This window comes from Cannabis sativa, chromosome 6 (genome assembly GCF_029168945.1).
Source record: "Cannabis sativa cultivar Pink pepper isolate KNU-18-1 chromosome 6, ASM2916894v1, whole genome shotgun sequence".
In the NCBI taxonomy this organism is placed as follows: Eukaryota; Viridiplantae; Streptophyta; class Magnoliopsida; order Rosales; family Cannabaceae; genus Cannabis; species Cannabis sativa.
Window position 1 is genome coordinate 73,937,219 of NC_083606.1, and position 13,735 is coordinate 73,950,953.

General features: G+C 34.8%; 2 protein-coding genes across 2 annotated transcripts; both read left to right on the plus strand.

Annotated features, from left to right (window-relative positions):
* Positions 1-10,108: 10,108 nt before the first annotated feature.
* On the plus strand, positions 10,109-10,930 carry LOC133039438 (LRR receptor-like serine/threonine-protein kinase ERL2). Its single transcript, XM_061118346.1, has one exon. The coding sequence runs from the start codon at positions 10,109-10,111 to the stop codon at positions 10,928-10,930; it is 822 nt and encodes a 273-aa protein (XP_060974329.1).
* A 20-nt stretch (positions 10,931-10,950) lies between these two features.
* Positions 10,951-12,417, plus strand: LOC133039439 (receptor-like protein EIX2). The gene has a single exon (XM_061118347.1). It carries the CDS (start codon positions 10,951-10,953, stop codon positions 12,415-12,417), a length of 1,467 nt encoding a protein of 488 aa, XP_060974330.1.
* Positions 12,418-13,735: the final 1,318 nt, after the last annotated feature.

Here is a 13,735-nt window from a genome sequence, read left to right on the forward strand (position 1 = left end):
TGTATATAATGATGATATTTTGGAATTTTAACGTAAATTATAATTAATTATATACTACAAAAGCACTACAATGAAACAAGCTTATCTACAACAAATTTAAGCTTTAGGGGCGACCAATTTAGAGGCGACTTTATGTCGCCTCTAATAATAGGAGTATTAGGGGCGACAATACAATGTCGCCCCTAAAGGAATCTGATTATTTTTTATATATAATTTGTATACTATTAGGGGCGACTTTATAATTAATAGAGGCGACATTGTCGCCCCTAATAAAATTGAAATATATTTGTTGTGTTTGGGCGGGATTTTTCCCGCTAATAGTATTAGGAGCGACTTTTGTCGCCTCTAAAAATTTAATCTGACACACTTTATTTATTAGGGGCGACCTTTAGGGGCGACTTTTGTCGCCCCTAAAAGTTTACTTTTATATATAAAAAAACCCTAACATCTTCCCTAACCCCATTATCTATTTTATTTTTTTTCTGCGTTTTTTCTTTCACTCTGAATATCAACCAAAATACTAGAAAAACCAGCCACCCTTGCTTTGTGCGTTGTCTACGCCTTGCCCTTACCGCCCAGTCGTCCCCCGTCCCCGCCTCCACCCCTTCCTGCTCTCTTTCTTTCTCACCCCAATCGACGGAGCCATTATCGACCTGACCGTGTGTCGTCTTCGTCCCCGACCAGCCCCTCCACTTCCTTTGCTGCTGGTTCACCATTTTTCTAGCTGATTTTCATGGTGTGGTATTTATAATAATTTTATTTTTTAATTATTTAATAATAAATATTATTAATTTTTGTATGCTTTTTCTTTTTTAAAATCTAATATATATATATATATATATCTTTATATATTAAAAGTGCCTATCTAACGACAATTCTTGGTTTAACAGAATATACTTAAAAATAAAAGAATATTCTGTTAAATTTAACGATTAGGTTTGATCTCCCGTTAACAAATAAACCCAATAATTAAACCCAAAAAATTAAACAATCTTTTAAATATTAATAATCTCTTTTTAAATTAAAAAAATCATCTTAGCCACATATCTCTCTAACAAACCTATCTTGGGAGAATATTAATATTTTTTTTATTTATTTTTTAAAAAAGAAAAATATTTATATATTAAAGTTAACCTCACGTTATCTAATGTTTTCTCTGGATAAGCATAGGAAGCAGAAATACCACTTCTATCTTTGTGTGATTGCAGATATACCACTTCTGTCATTAACCCACTTTTTAGCTTTATAAATGGAGATGTTCATATAATATTAACACTTTACAGAATATTTATAGATATAAACTTACATTACATGCTATGTTAAAAAAAGAACTAAATAGAATAATCTACTACTCCAATAATAAATTTATTTACAATTTTATAATTACACTAATATTATTTTTAATACATTATTAAATAATATTTCAAATATAAATATTTAATTTTTTCAAACAAAAAATTTGTAATCTTTAAAAATAAAATACATTCAAAATCTTAAAAAGACCAAAATCTTAAATAAAACTAGCAATACGTGGCTCGACACGTACATTCACCTAGTATATATATATATATATATATATATATATATATATATACTTTATTGCCATCTTTCAGATATATTTTAGAGTTTTTAAGAGAGAAACTTCACCAATCTCAAATCTGAATGGAAGAAATTCTTTAGCCTACCTTTATGAATAGGTTTATTGAGGAGTTCAGAAAAAAAAAAAATTAATTTTTAGAAGCACTTGAGTCAAGTATGAAGAAGGAACATTGAGCTTTAGTTCTCCATTAAATTTAATGGAAGATGAGGTTGGAAGGCGTTGGTCTTTGGGCTTCTTCAAGAGCTTTAATCTTATTTTTTTATTATTCTTTTTGTACTATTTTTTTAACTTGTAAATGAGATAGTAAAAAATATACAAATATAAATAAATATGTATGTGTATACAAATGTAGAGTTGTTTATTTATAGTTTTTTTGGCACATCATGAATTTCTCTAATCTGTACAATTATATTTAATATAGTAATTATATAAAATAACAAATGGAAAAATAAAATGAGAAAAAAGAAAAGAAAAAGAAAACATTGTATGTTTAACGTACCCATATCAAATATTATAACTTATATCAAAAAATATTATAATTAAAAAAAACTACAATCACTATCTGTATTATTTTTTTTTTTTTAATATTAATTACGTTAGAGGCGACAAAAGTCGCCCCTAAAAGTCGAAATGAGAATCAGACAAAAACTTTTAGGGGCGACTTTTGTCGCCCCTAATTAGAGGCGACTGTTTTTGTCGCCCCTAATAATACTTTTAGGGGCGAATTATTAGAGGCGACCTTTTAAGGGCGACTTGTCGCCCCTAATAACTATTAGGGGCGATTTCTAGTACTATTAGAGGCGACAATTGTCGCCCCTAAAGCCTAATATAACAGGCATATAATCATACTAGGCTTCATTTATATAAAATTACATTTTATACTTTATTTATTTAATAAAACCTTATATGATATAGTATATCATAAGATTTATATATAAAAATAAAAAATAATATACTTCATCTAAAGCCTTACAAAAAAAAATATATACATCATCTAAATAAATTCATACAAAAAGTATATACAAAGTATTATTGAGCTTGTTGGATTCAAGGAATTCTTTCAAATTCCATTCAATTTTATTAAATGACGATTGACCATCTACCAAATCATGTTTTCCAAACTTTTGATATCTACCATTTCGTGCCTCTCGAACTTTGACATATATCAAACTATGCTTTGTGAACTTTCATCCACATCAAATTTCTATTTGTAAAATTAGATAAAAGTCCTTCAGTGTAACAATTTTAATAGTTTGGAAAAGATTTTAATGACTTAAAAAGTTCAGAAACATAACTTGGTACACGTTAAAATTCAAGAGAAAAAATTATTAATTAGTTTTATAATTTTGTAACATAATCTTTGTGATAAATTTATATATATTGTGATTAGCATAGATACAAATGAACTATAGCTATAATCTTGTAAAAGATATATAGTAGCTATAGTTGTCTATCACTACAAAAAATCTTACTTTTAGTCACAACAAAATTTGTGACTAAAAGTAAAACAATTGTGACTAATTATAAAACATCATTCTTATGTTGTGAAAATGTTCGTGGCTAAATGTATTAGTCACAAAAATTATAATTTGTTGTGACTAAATGTGTTTTTAGTCATAATACTTGTGACTAAAACTAAATTAGTGACTAGGAATGGCAAATTGGGGATTTTTCGCGGTTCGAGTCGGGGCCCCGATCCGATGGGGCAGCCCCGCCCCGGTACAATCGAATATCTAATCGAGTTTTCGCCCCGCCCCGCCCCGCCCCGGTCAGATTTTTTCGGATCGGGGCTGACCCGCCCCATTTGCCACCTCAATTTCAGCGTATGCTTATGTATAATACCAGCCCTATTGAGGTAACATCATCACAACTTAAATTAATTAAAATATACATATTACATAATATAATATCAGTAATAATTTGGAGCAGATAGTTGTACATGTATTATATACTTTAGAAAATTATCAGATAAAAAAACTAATACATCATTGTATATACGATTTGTCAATTTGTACCTAAAAAATCCTGACCAAAAAAAGTTTGCACCTAAAATGTGTCGAGCATATCACCTTTTGAATATTACCATTTAAAAACAAAATCATGATTTGACCCAATAATTAAAGATAAATTAACAAAATATATGCTATAGCCTATAATGAATTTTGTTGCATGCAATGTATTACTAAATATCTATATAAAGCCAACATATTCTTTTTTTTCTATCGATTTACATGGTGAAAAGTAATTTTTAAATTTACTCGGTTAGTAAAAAAAGTTTATTAAGGAATATAAAAAAAAATAAGAGAATATATATTTTTATTAAAAAAAAAACTCTTAATGTTAAATTTGATAAATTTTAAAATAATTATAAAATATAATTAAATACTTTAATTGATTCAATAAAATTTCTTATAAAATTTTAAGAAAATATTTTTCTCTTAACTTATAAAGTCACTTATAATATAAAATTTGAAGAAGTAAATTTGAAGAAAAAAAAAAAAAAATCGGGTCAAACCCGACCCAATTGGGTCGGGTCGGGTCAGACCCAATTAATTGTTTAAGGTAATCGGGGCGGGGCGGGGCGGGGCAATAGCTTGTCGGGGCGGGGCGGGTCAGAAGCGGGGCGGGGCAGACCCGCCCCATTTGCCATTCCTATTAGTGACAACTTGTAACTAAATATTATGTTTTAGTCACAAGTAATATTTTGTTGTGACTAAAAAATTATCACTAAAATCAGCTATTTTTTTATAGTGTATATATATATATGTAAATCAATATACACATAATTTTCGAAAGTTGTGTATGATCATGACATGTGATTATGAACATTATATTAGATAGAAACTTTCTCCACATTACTAACACTAAAGCCTATATACATAAACTCAAGTCAAGTCATGAGTCAAGCTCTCAGTCTCTAAACTTTTTTGTTTTTAACCATAATAATTCAAAAATCTAAACTGATCATAGACTAGACTAGAAAAATAGTATATCAATTTCACTTAAATTTATATAAAGTTATTAATGTTTACAGAATAATTATTATCCGACCCCAAAATATAAGCTATATAATTGAGTTGTTACTTGTTCTACTTAATGGGTCTTCTTATGTACCACAAAATTTATAATTTTGATTCTTGTTCTTATGTTATTTCACATGAAAATATGTTTATTCACAAATAACTGAATAAATGATTCTGAAGGTTATTTCTACTCCTGGTCCACCACTCAAAACTGTTGCGAATGGGTGTACATCACTTGTGACGACCAAACCAACCATGTTGTTTCCATTAATATTGGTGATCTTGTCACTACACTTTGTTAAACAGTTAATCATCTCTTAAATAGTTTGTTTTTCTGTTAATTACTGTTTAGGCTTATTGTTAGTAGTTAAGGTTGTTAATTTTGTATAACAACTTTTTTTTTGTCTTTTCTGTTGTAATACTTTCTGGTCTATAAATAAAGATGTGGCAACCTTTATTGGGTTAAGCCTTTGCATTTTTCATTTCGTGCCTCTGCAAGTTTTTTCCCCTGCTCATAGCATTCCTCTGTTCATACTTCACCTTCTTCATGGTATCATTGAGTCCCTGACCTGCGTCCATGGAATCTTCCACCTCCGATCCAACCACGGCAACCGCTGCTTCTTCGGTTCACTGGAACCCGTTTGCAAACTCCCTGTCTTCCTCACTCACCATCAAGCTCGGCCGACTCAACTATCTCTCATGGAAGTCTCAAATCGTCCCCACGGTCATAGGGCACGATCTTGATTCGATCTTGTTCTCGGATGTCACTCCACCAAAAACCTTGGTCAATGGAACTCCAAACTCCGAGTATCTGCAGTGGAAGAAGAAAGATCAACTTCTTCTTTCTTGGATTAGGTCTTCAATGTCTGAACCTATCCTTGCTTCTGTGGCAACTTACACAACAGCCTTCTCGGTTTGGAGGGCCCTTGAACAACGTTTTCATCCCAGACCAAAGCTCGCCTCTTGCAATTAAAGGGTAACTTCTCTAGACTTCAAAAAGGCACCTTGCCAATTGCTGAATATGTTGAGAAAGCTCAAGCCACTGCCGATGCTTTGGCTATTGCTGGCTCACCTGTCGACACACAAGACTTGGTTCTCCAACTCTTGAATGGTCTTGGACCAGAATTTGATCCCGTAGTCTCGGGTATCACTTCTCGCAGTGATGAGCTTTCTTTTGAGGAAGTACAAGCTTTGTTACTCTCTCATGAATCAAGACTTGAACACCACAGTAGCATCACAGATATTTCCCTAAAGATGCAAGCCAATTTGAGTGTAAATCAGTCAAGAATTGGAGGAAATCATCACTCTGGTATTCCTTCATCTCGAGCTCCAAATGGTGAATCTGGCCGCACCTCTGGACGTTTCTTTGGCCGTTCCAATGGTTCAAGATTGATGTGTCAAGTTTGTCTTCGCATTGGTCACACCGCAGCTGTTTGTCATTACCGCTTTGACAAGAACTTCACCACCCCTAAGTATGGTAGTTCCTCTTCCTCTCATGCTTTCTTAACTGAAATTGAATCTACCTATGATCCACAGGCTTTAACCACAACGATTCTTCCCGATATGGGAGATGATGATCTTTGGTATGTGGACACCGGTGCCACCAACCATGTTAGCCATGGCAATGTCACTTTGGATACTGCTATCCCATACCAAGGAACTGAAACTCTAGCCGTGGGTAATGGTAAGCAATTACTCATTTCACATATTGGTCAATTGTCTATACCCTCTAATAACTCATCTTCCTTAAATTTACAAAACATTCTACATGTCCCTGCTATTAAGAAAAACTCGTGTTTCTCAACTCACCACTGACAATGATGTTTTTCTTGAATTCCATAAATCTTGTTGTTTTGTAAAGGACAAGCTAACAGGGACTGTTCTTCTTAAAGGGAGGGCCAAAGATGGTTTATACCAGCTTGGGGAGTCATCTACTTCTGCCATCCAATGTCATCTTACCACAAGTTCTAGGGTAGATAAATCTTGTTGTTCATGTTCTTGTTCTTGTCACTCTAATGTACAAACTGATTCTTGTAATACTCAAGATATTAATAAAACTACCCAAGATGGGTTTGCTGTTTCTCCACAAGCTTTTTCTGTCTCAAAGTTTAATGATGTAAATAGTTGGCACTTAAAATTGGGGCACCCTGCCGATTCTACATTGGCAAAAATTTTACCTCATATATCTCATACAGGTTCTTTAAAGGCATTACATTTTTGCAATGCTTGCCATCAAGGAAAAAGTCATAAATTGCCATTTTCTTTGTCTCCTAATAGGGCCAACCAACCTCTAGCTCTCATTCATACTGATTTATGGGGCCCCTCCCATGTTGTGTCCAAAGATGGTTTCAAATACTATGTTCATTTTCTTGATGATTATAGTAGGTACTGTTGGATTTTTCCATTAACTCAAAAAAACCATGCTTTTGATGTATTCATAAAATTTAAAAGTCTTGTGGAAAAACAATTTAACTTGCCCATTAAAAGTGTCCAAGCTGACTGGGGGGGTGAATATAGACCATTTGCTCGTTTTTTATCTGACCAAGGGATTCATTTTCAACATCCTTGTCCTAGAACAAGTGAACAAAATGGCCGTGCGGAACGCAAACATAGACACATCACTGAAACTGGCCTCACATTATTAGCTCAAGCTGGGTTGAGCATGGATTATTGGTGGTTTGCTATGTCTTGTGCTGTGTTCACAATAAATAGACTTCCCACACCAGTTATTGGTAATATGAGCCCTTATGAGTGTCTCTTTGGCACTAAACCAGATTACAACATTTTAAAAGTATTTGGGTGTAGCTGTTTTCCTCATTTGAGGCCATACAATAATCACAAGCTTGAACTAAGGTCTCAAGAATGTCTTTTTTTGGGGTACTCTTCTCACCATAAGGGCTATTTGTGTGAACACCCCAATGGCAAAGTGTACATCTCACGCAATGTCATCTTCAATGAAGGACACTTTCCTGCCTTGTCCAACACACCAAAGGTGTCCTCCAATCAGGTATTGTCCTTGAATAACTCTCCTAATTTTAGTTTTCAAACTAATGACAATAATACATGTACTAATGTTGGTCTTATTCACTCTTCTCTTACACAACCTACCACGGCTGCTGAGGGAATTGACCATACATATACATTGTCTCAAGGACAACCTGCTACAGCCCCTCACCCACGCCCTACACCACCTATTACCCCACAAAATGACAACATCAATACTATTACCCCACAAAATGACAACACCACTACTATTACCCCACAAAATGACAACATCAACACTATTACCCACACCATTCCTCTTTCTAGCATAGGCCCTACTCCCAGTACATTAAATACCACTTTACCAAATGTTACTTTTTCCTTTGTCCCAGCCAAAAGTACCTGTAGCCCTTCACACCTCAATATCCCAACGGCTACAATTCAACATGTACCATTGCAGTCAACAACTCCTATTACCCAACAGTCCCCTAATGTCCTTCCTAACAGTGATCTTGCCAATCAACTCACGGGTCCTACAAGGACTCATGCTATGAAGACAAGGTCTCTAAATGGGATTAAAAAACCAAAAGCATACACAGCCACCAAGTACCCTTTACCCAAGTCCCTTATACCAACTGAGCCAAAGAATATCACATCTGCCTTAAACAATCCAAGGTGGTTCAAGGCAATGAATCAAGAATATGATGCTCTAAAAAAAGCAGGTACATGGTCTTTGGTTCCTTATTCTCCTCATATGACTGTGATTGGCAACAAGTGGGTTCACAAGGTCAAACTAGATGCTCATGGCAATCTTGACCGACTAAAGTCAAGGCTTGTAGCTAAAGGCTATTTGCAAACACCTGGCATAGACTATGAGGAAACATTTTCTCCAGTTGTTAAACCAGCAACAGTAAGAATTCTTCTTACATTAGCAGTGTCTCTTAACTGGCAAGTGAAACAATTGGATGTCTCCAATGCTTTTCTAAATGGTGAGCTACATGAGATTGTCTACATGAGTCAACCAGAAGGTTTTGTTGATCCTACCAAACCTACTCAACTTTGTCAACTTCACAAGGCTCTCTATGGACTCAAGCAAGCCCCTCGTGCATGGAATCAAACACTTAGGGACAAGCTACTGGAGTGGGGATTTAGTGCTTCCAAATCGGACACCTCCTTGTTCGTTTATGGCTCGGGTAACAACATCATAATCCTTCTTGTCTATGTTGATGATTTTTTAGTAACTGGTCCTAACACTCATCTCATTTCAAAGTTGATTACTGATCTCAACAAGTCTTTCTCCCTCAAAGACTTAGGACCGGTTCACTATTTCCTTGGTATTGAGATTCATCGTGACCATTCAGGCATGTATTTGTCACAAACAAAGTATATCACATATTTACTTGTTCGTCTCAATATGGAAGGAGCCAAACCTTGTTCTAATCCTACAAGTTCGGCCGTTAAGCTCTCTCTTACAGAAGGAGAACCCTTTGGTGATCATACTCTTTATAGAAGCACATTGGGTGCTTTACAATATCTTACCCTCACAAGACCGGATGTAGCATTCATTATCAATAAACTAAGTCAGTTCATTCATGCTCCCACAAGTCTTCACTGGGAAGCTTGCAAGAGGCTTATGCGTTATCTCAAAGGCACCATACATCATGGTCTTCATATTACACCAGCTCCTTCCTTAACTTTAGAAGGGTATTCTGATGCTGACTGGGCGTCGTGTGTTGATGATAGACGAAGTACAGGGGGTTATGTGATGTTTTTTGGTGGTAATCTCGTATCATGGTCCGCTAAGAAACAACAAGTGGTTGCTCGGTCCAGTAGTGAGAGTGAGTTCAGGGCTTTAGCAAATGCCGCTGCTGAAATCAAATGGTTAGTCTCACTTCTTTCTGAGTTACATGTTACTTCTACTCACTGTCCCATATTATGGGTTGACAATCAAAGTGCAGCTGCTATTGCTGCAAATCCAGTCTTTCATGCAAGATCAAAACACATTGAGATAGATTTACACTTTGTTAGAGATCTCATCCTCTCTAAACAACTATCCATTCGGTATGTTCCAGCTATAGACCAAGTTGCAGATGCCTTAACCAAGTCCCTGTCAACCGATCGATTTCTCTATCTTCGGTCCAAACTCAAGATGTGTGACACTCCTTTTCGTTTGAGGGGGGATGTTAAACAGTTAATCATCTCTTAAATAGTTTGTTTTTCTGTTAATTACTGTTTAGGCTTATTGTTAATAGTTAAGGTTGTTAATTTTGTATAACAACTTTTTTTTGTCTTTTCTGCTGTAATACTTTCTGGTCTATAAATAAAGATGTGGCAACCTTTATTGGGTTAAGCCTTTGCATTTTTCATTTCGTGCCTCTGCAAGTTTTTTCCCCTGCTCATAGCATTCCTCTGTTCATACTTCACCTTCTTCACACTTGATGGCGAGATTGATTCTTCGTTGGCCGAACTGCATCATTTGAAGGAATTGTACCTGGTCGCTGACATGAACATTAGTCATATTCCAATGTTTATTGGGTCTTTCAAAGAGCTTGCAGATCTTTTTATTTGCGGGAATCCCATCACTGGAATCATTCCTCCACAGCTTGGAAATCTCACCAAATTGGAAACTCTTTTTCTTCAAAGCACTTCTCAAATGATTATTGAAAACCCTGGATGGCTCTCCCAACTTACTTCTCTGAAGCAACTCGTCTTAACTAATTGCCAACTTCTTAAGGTACCTGATCATATTTCAGCATCATCTCTTTCCCATTCAAACTATTCCTTCACTTCTCTTCAAGAAATTGAAATCGTTGACGGTTTTATACATCCTGCAACCATTAATTGGTTACTAAATTATAGTGTTAAACTAAATGGTTTGGAATTATCTAATAACAACCTTAGAGGAACATTACATGATCTTCTTGGAAATATATCAAGTTCTATCAAGAATTCCTTAGAGTCTTTGCTATTGAGTTTTAACCAACTTGGTGGATTGATTCTTGATGACTTTAAAAACACCATTCCATCTTTGACTAATCTTCGTCTTGACAATAATCAGTTGGAAGGTCATTTTCCTAACCGTTTGAAAAGATTTCCCAATCTTAAAAGTCTAGTTATAAGTCATAACCAATTCTTTGGATTATTACCTGACCTTTCATCAATGCCAAATTTGGAACGTTTCGAAGCATCTAACAATAAGTTTAGTGGTGTTTCAAGTGAGAGTATTGCAAAGCTTGATTATTTATATTTGTTAATTGTCTTCATAAATTCTCTCACTGGGTATGTGTCTCATGTAAATCTACAATGCCCGAGCTTAAGTACTTAGATTTTTCCTTTAACTCAAACATGTCATTGAAATTCGATTCCAAATATTATATCCCCTCATTTCAATTGCAAATCATTAGTTTGGCTTCTTGTAAGTTAGCTACCGAATTTCCTAATTGGCTAAAAACTCAAACAAATCTCAAAAAACTAGACATTTCTAATTCTGGTATTTATGGTCCTGTCCCTAAATGGTTCACAAATATAACTCCCAACTTGAACTACTTAAACATGTCTCTTAACCTTCTTAACAACACATTGTCCAATTTTCCACTAGCATACCCACATATGTTTGATGATGTAATAGTTGACTTAAGTTCCAATCAATTCCAAGATTCTGTCCCACCTTCTCTTCTCGTTCACGCAACATGCTTGTATCTCTCCAACAACAAGTTCAACAGATTCAGTTCTTTCCTATGTGAAGCAAAAGAGCGAGTCAAGTCAACAAAATTACTTGACCTCTCAAATAATAATTTATTTGAGAACATTCCTGATTGTTGGGAGAATTTCTCACAATTATTTGTACTTAATTTAGGATACAATAAGTTGTTCGGAAATATCCCCAACTCTATTAATATAAAAAGTTTGAAAACTTTACAATTGAGGCACAACAACTTCTCAGGAAATTTTCCTTCCTCCTTGAAAGATTGCACTTCACTTCTAGTTCTAGATTTGGAGAACAATAGTTTGGAAGGTCCAATACCATCATGGATTGGAGAAAAACTAAGCAACTTGGTTTTTCTTAGTTTGAAGTCAAATAAATTTGATGGAGTTATACCATTGAGTCTTTGTCAGCTTACTCAAATACAAATATTAGATTTATCTTCTAATGATTTGTCAATAGCCATTCCTTCTTGCATTAAAAATTTTACTTCAATGATTCGAGTAAATAATTCAACGAAGACCATTCCGTCAGATGTGAGATTTTCTAATGGTCCAATACCAGACCTGAGCAGATGTAGTCATTGCAGTTACAGTGAGTATACATTTTCTTATGAGAATTATGCATCCATCATATGGAAAGGGGTACAATACGAGTATGGGAAGATTTTGGGATTACTAAGAGTTATTGACCTATCATGTAACAAATTGAATGGAGAGATTCCTATGAAAGTGACTCATCTCTCTTTGTTGGGTGCTTTAAATCTATCAATGAATAATTTGTCTGAAAAAATTCCGATACAGATTGGGAAACTGACCAACCTACAAGTGCTTGATTTTTCCTACAATAAAATAAATGGTGAAATTCACACAAGCTTAGCTGAAGTATCTTTTTTAAGTTACTTGGATCTATCAAATAATCGATTGACAGGAAGAATCCCTACTGGTCCTCAATTACAACTCTTCAATGCTTACGCATATTCCATGAACCTTGGTCTTTGTGGAAATCCTCTACCAAGTTCATGCCCCGGAGATGATGATAATGAGTCTTCGCATGTTCCCGCTTCAAATTTAGCTCGTGATGACGATGGTGGAGAATGGTTTGTGTAAAGTCCTTTTTTGGCAAGTTAGTTGACAAAATAATTTTTCCTTTTATGGTAAGATTGTTGTGCATTCATTTTCGAATTCTTACCTTATAAATTCAATTTTTAGTTGCTCTTTTCCTTGTTAGGAAAGTTGCACTTTCAGCTGAACTTTCCTTTGTTGAAAACTTCTTAAAAAGAGAAGCAATTCTCTTTTGAAAAGTTGCCTTTTTTAGGGAAACTTTGATTATTGCCTTTTCCTTATTGATTTCGATTGTATCTTGATATAATCAGAATATCTAATCTGTTTTTGGCAGGAATCAAGCATTGATAGAGGATCGGACCCGATTTTAGCAAGTTTCCCGTTTCTGGTCTGATCTGTTGCGTCAGCATCCGAATCTAATGCTGCAGATCGTGTTTTTTTTAGGAAAGTTTTTGTACAGCTGTAGATTCGATCTTGTGACTATCTCTAAGGTTTCTATGTTCTATAAATAGAGCCTAGAGAGCAGCCATTCGAATTAGCTCTTCCATTAATCATTTTTTGCATTTATCTTTTTGAGAGAAGGGAGTTTTTCTTTATTTTGTGAGAGCCTAGTTGTTCATCTAGGTTCTAGTTGTTTATTTCTATTCTTACTCTATCCTAGAGGTTGTGAAGAACTACTTGATTGAACAAGAGATTGGTCTTCGGGAGAAGACTTGATAAAGCCTTACTTCGGGAGGAAGTAAGCACTTGGTCTTCGGGAGAAGACTTGTTGAAGCCTTACTTCGGGAGGAAGTAAGCACTCACACTTCAAAGACAAAGGGAGTTCAGGCTTGAAGGTGTTTCAAGAAGTCAGATTCATAAAGTGGATTACAAAGGATTGCGACAATACTTTAGAGGGAGTCTAAACTTGTTTAAGTCAATTGTCTTTGTAATTTTGATACTTTATTAATTGATGTCATTCTCTGGGCGTGGCCCCGTAGACTAGGAGTGTTCGGGAGAACACCGATACCACGTATAAATCTCTTGTGTCAAGTTATTTATTTTTCTGTAAATATTTTATATTCTGCCTGTGTTGTTTTGCTGTAGCAGAATTACTTTCTGCTTCTGCAAACGCTTACAATTTTATATTTTCTTATATATAACTGACATTTGCAAAAATACGGTTTTTCAATTGGTATCAGAGCGGGACACTAAACTCTTAGTGTGGTGCTATAACTTTTTTGTGTTAAAATGTCATTTTTTTGCAGAAGGAAGTTCTATTTCTAGACCACCGTTGCTTAATAATAATGCTTAATTGTCTATGATCATGAGCATTATATAGAAACTTTCTCTCCTAAACTTTTTCTTTTAACCATAATAATTC

What these genes read in the sequence shown, in the direction of transcription:
- LOC133039438 (XM_061118346.1), top strand. Translation starts at nt 10,109, where the DNA reads ATGAACATTAGTCATATTCCAATGTTTATTGGGTCTTTCAAAGAGCTT.
- LOC133039439 (XM_061118347.1), top strand. Translation starts at nt 10,951, where the DNA reads ATGTCATTGAAATTCGATTCCAAATATTATATCCCCTCATTTCAATTG.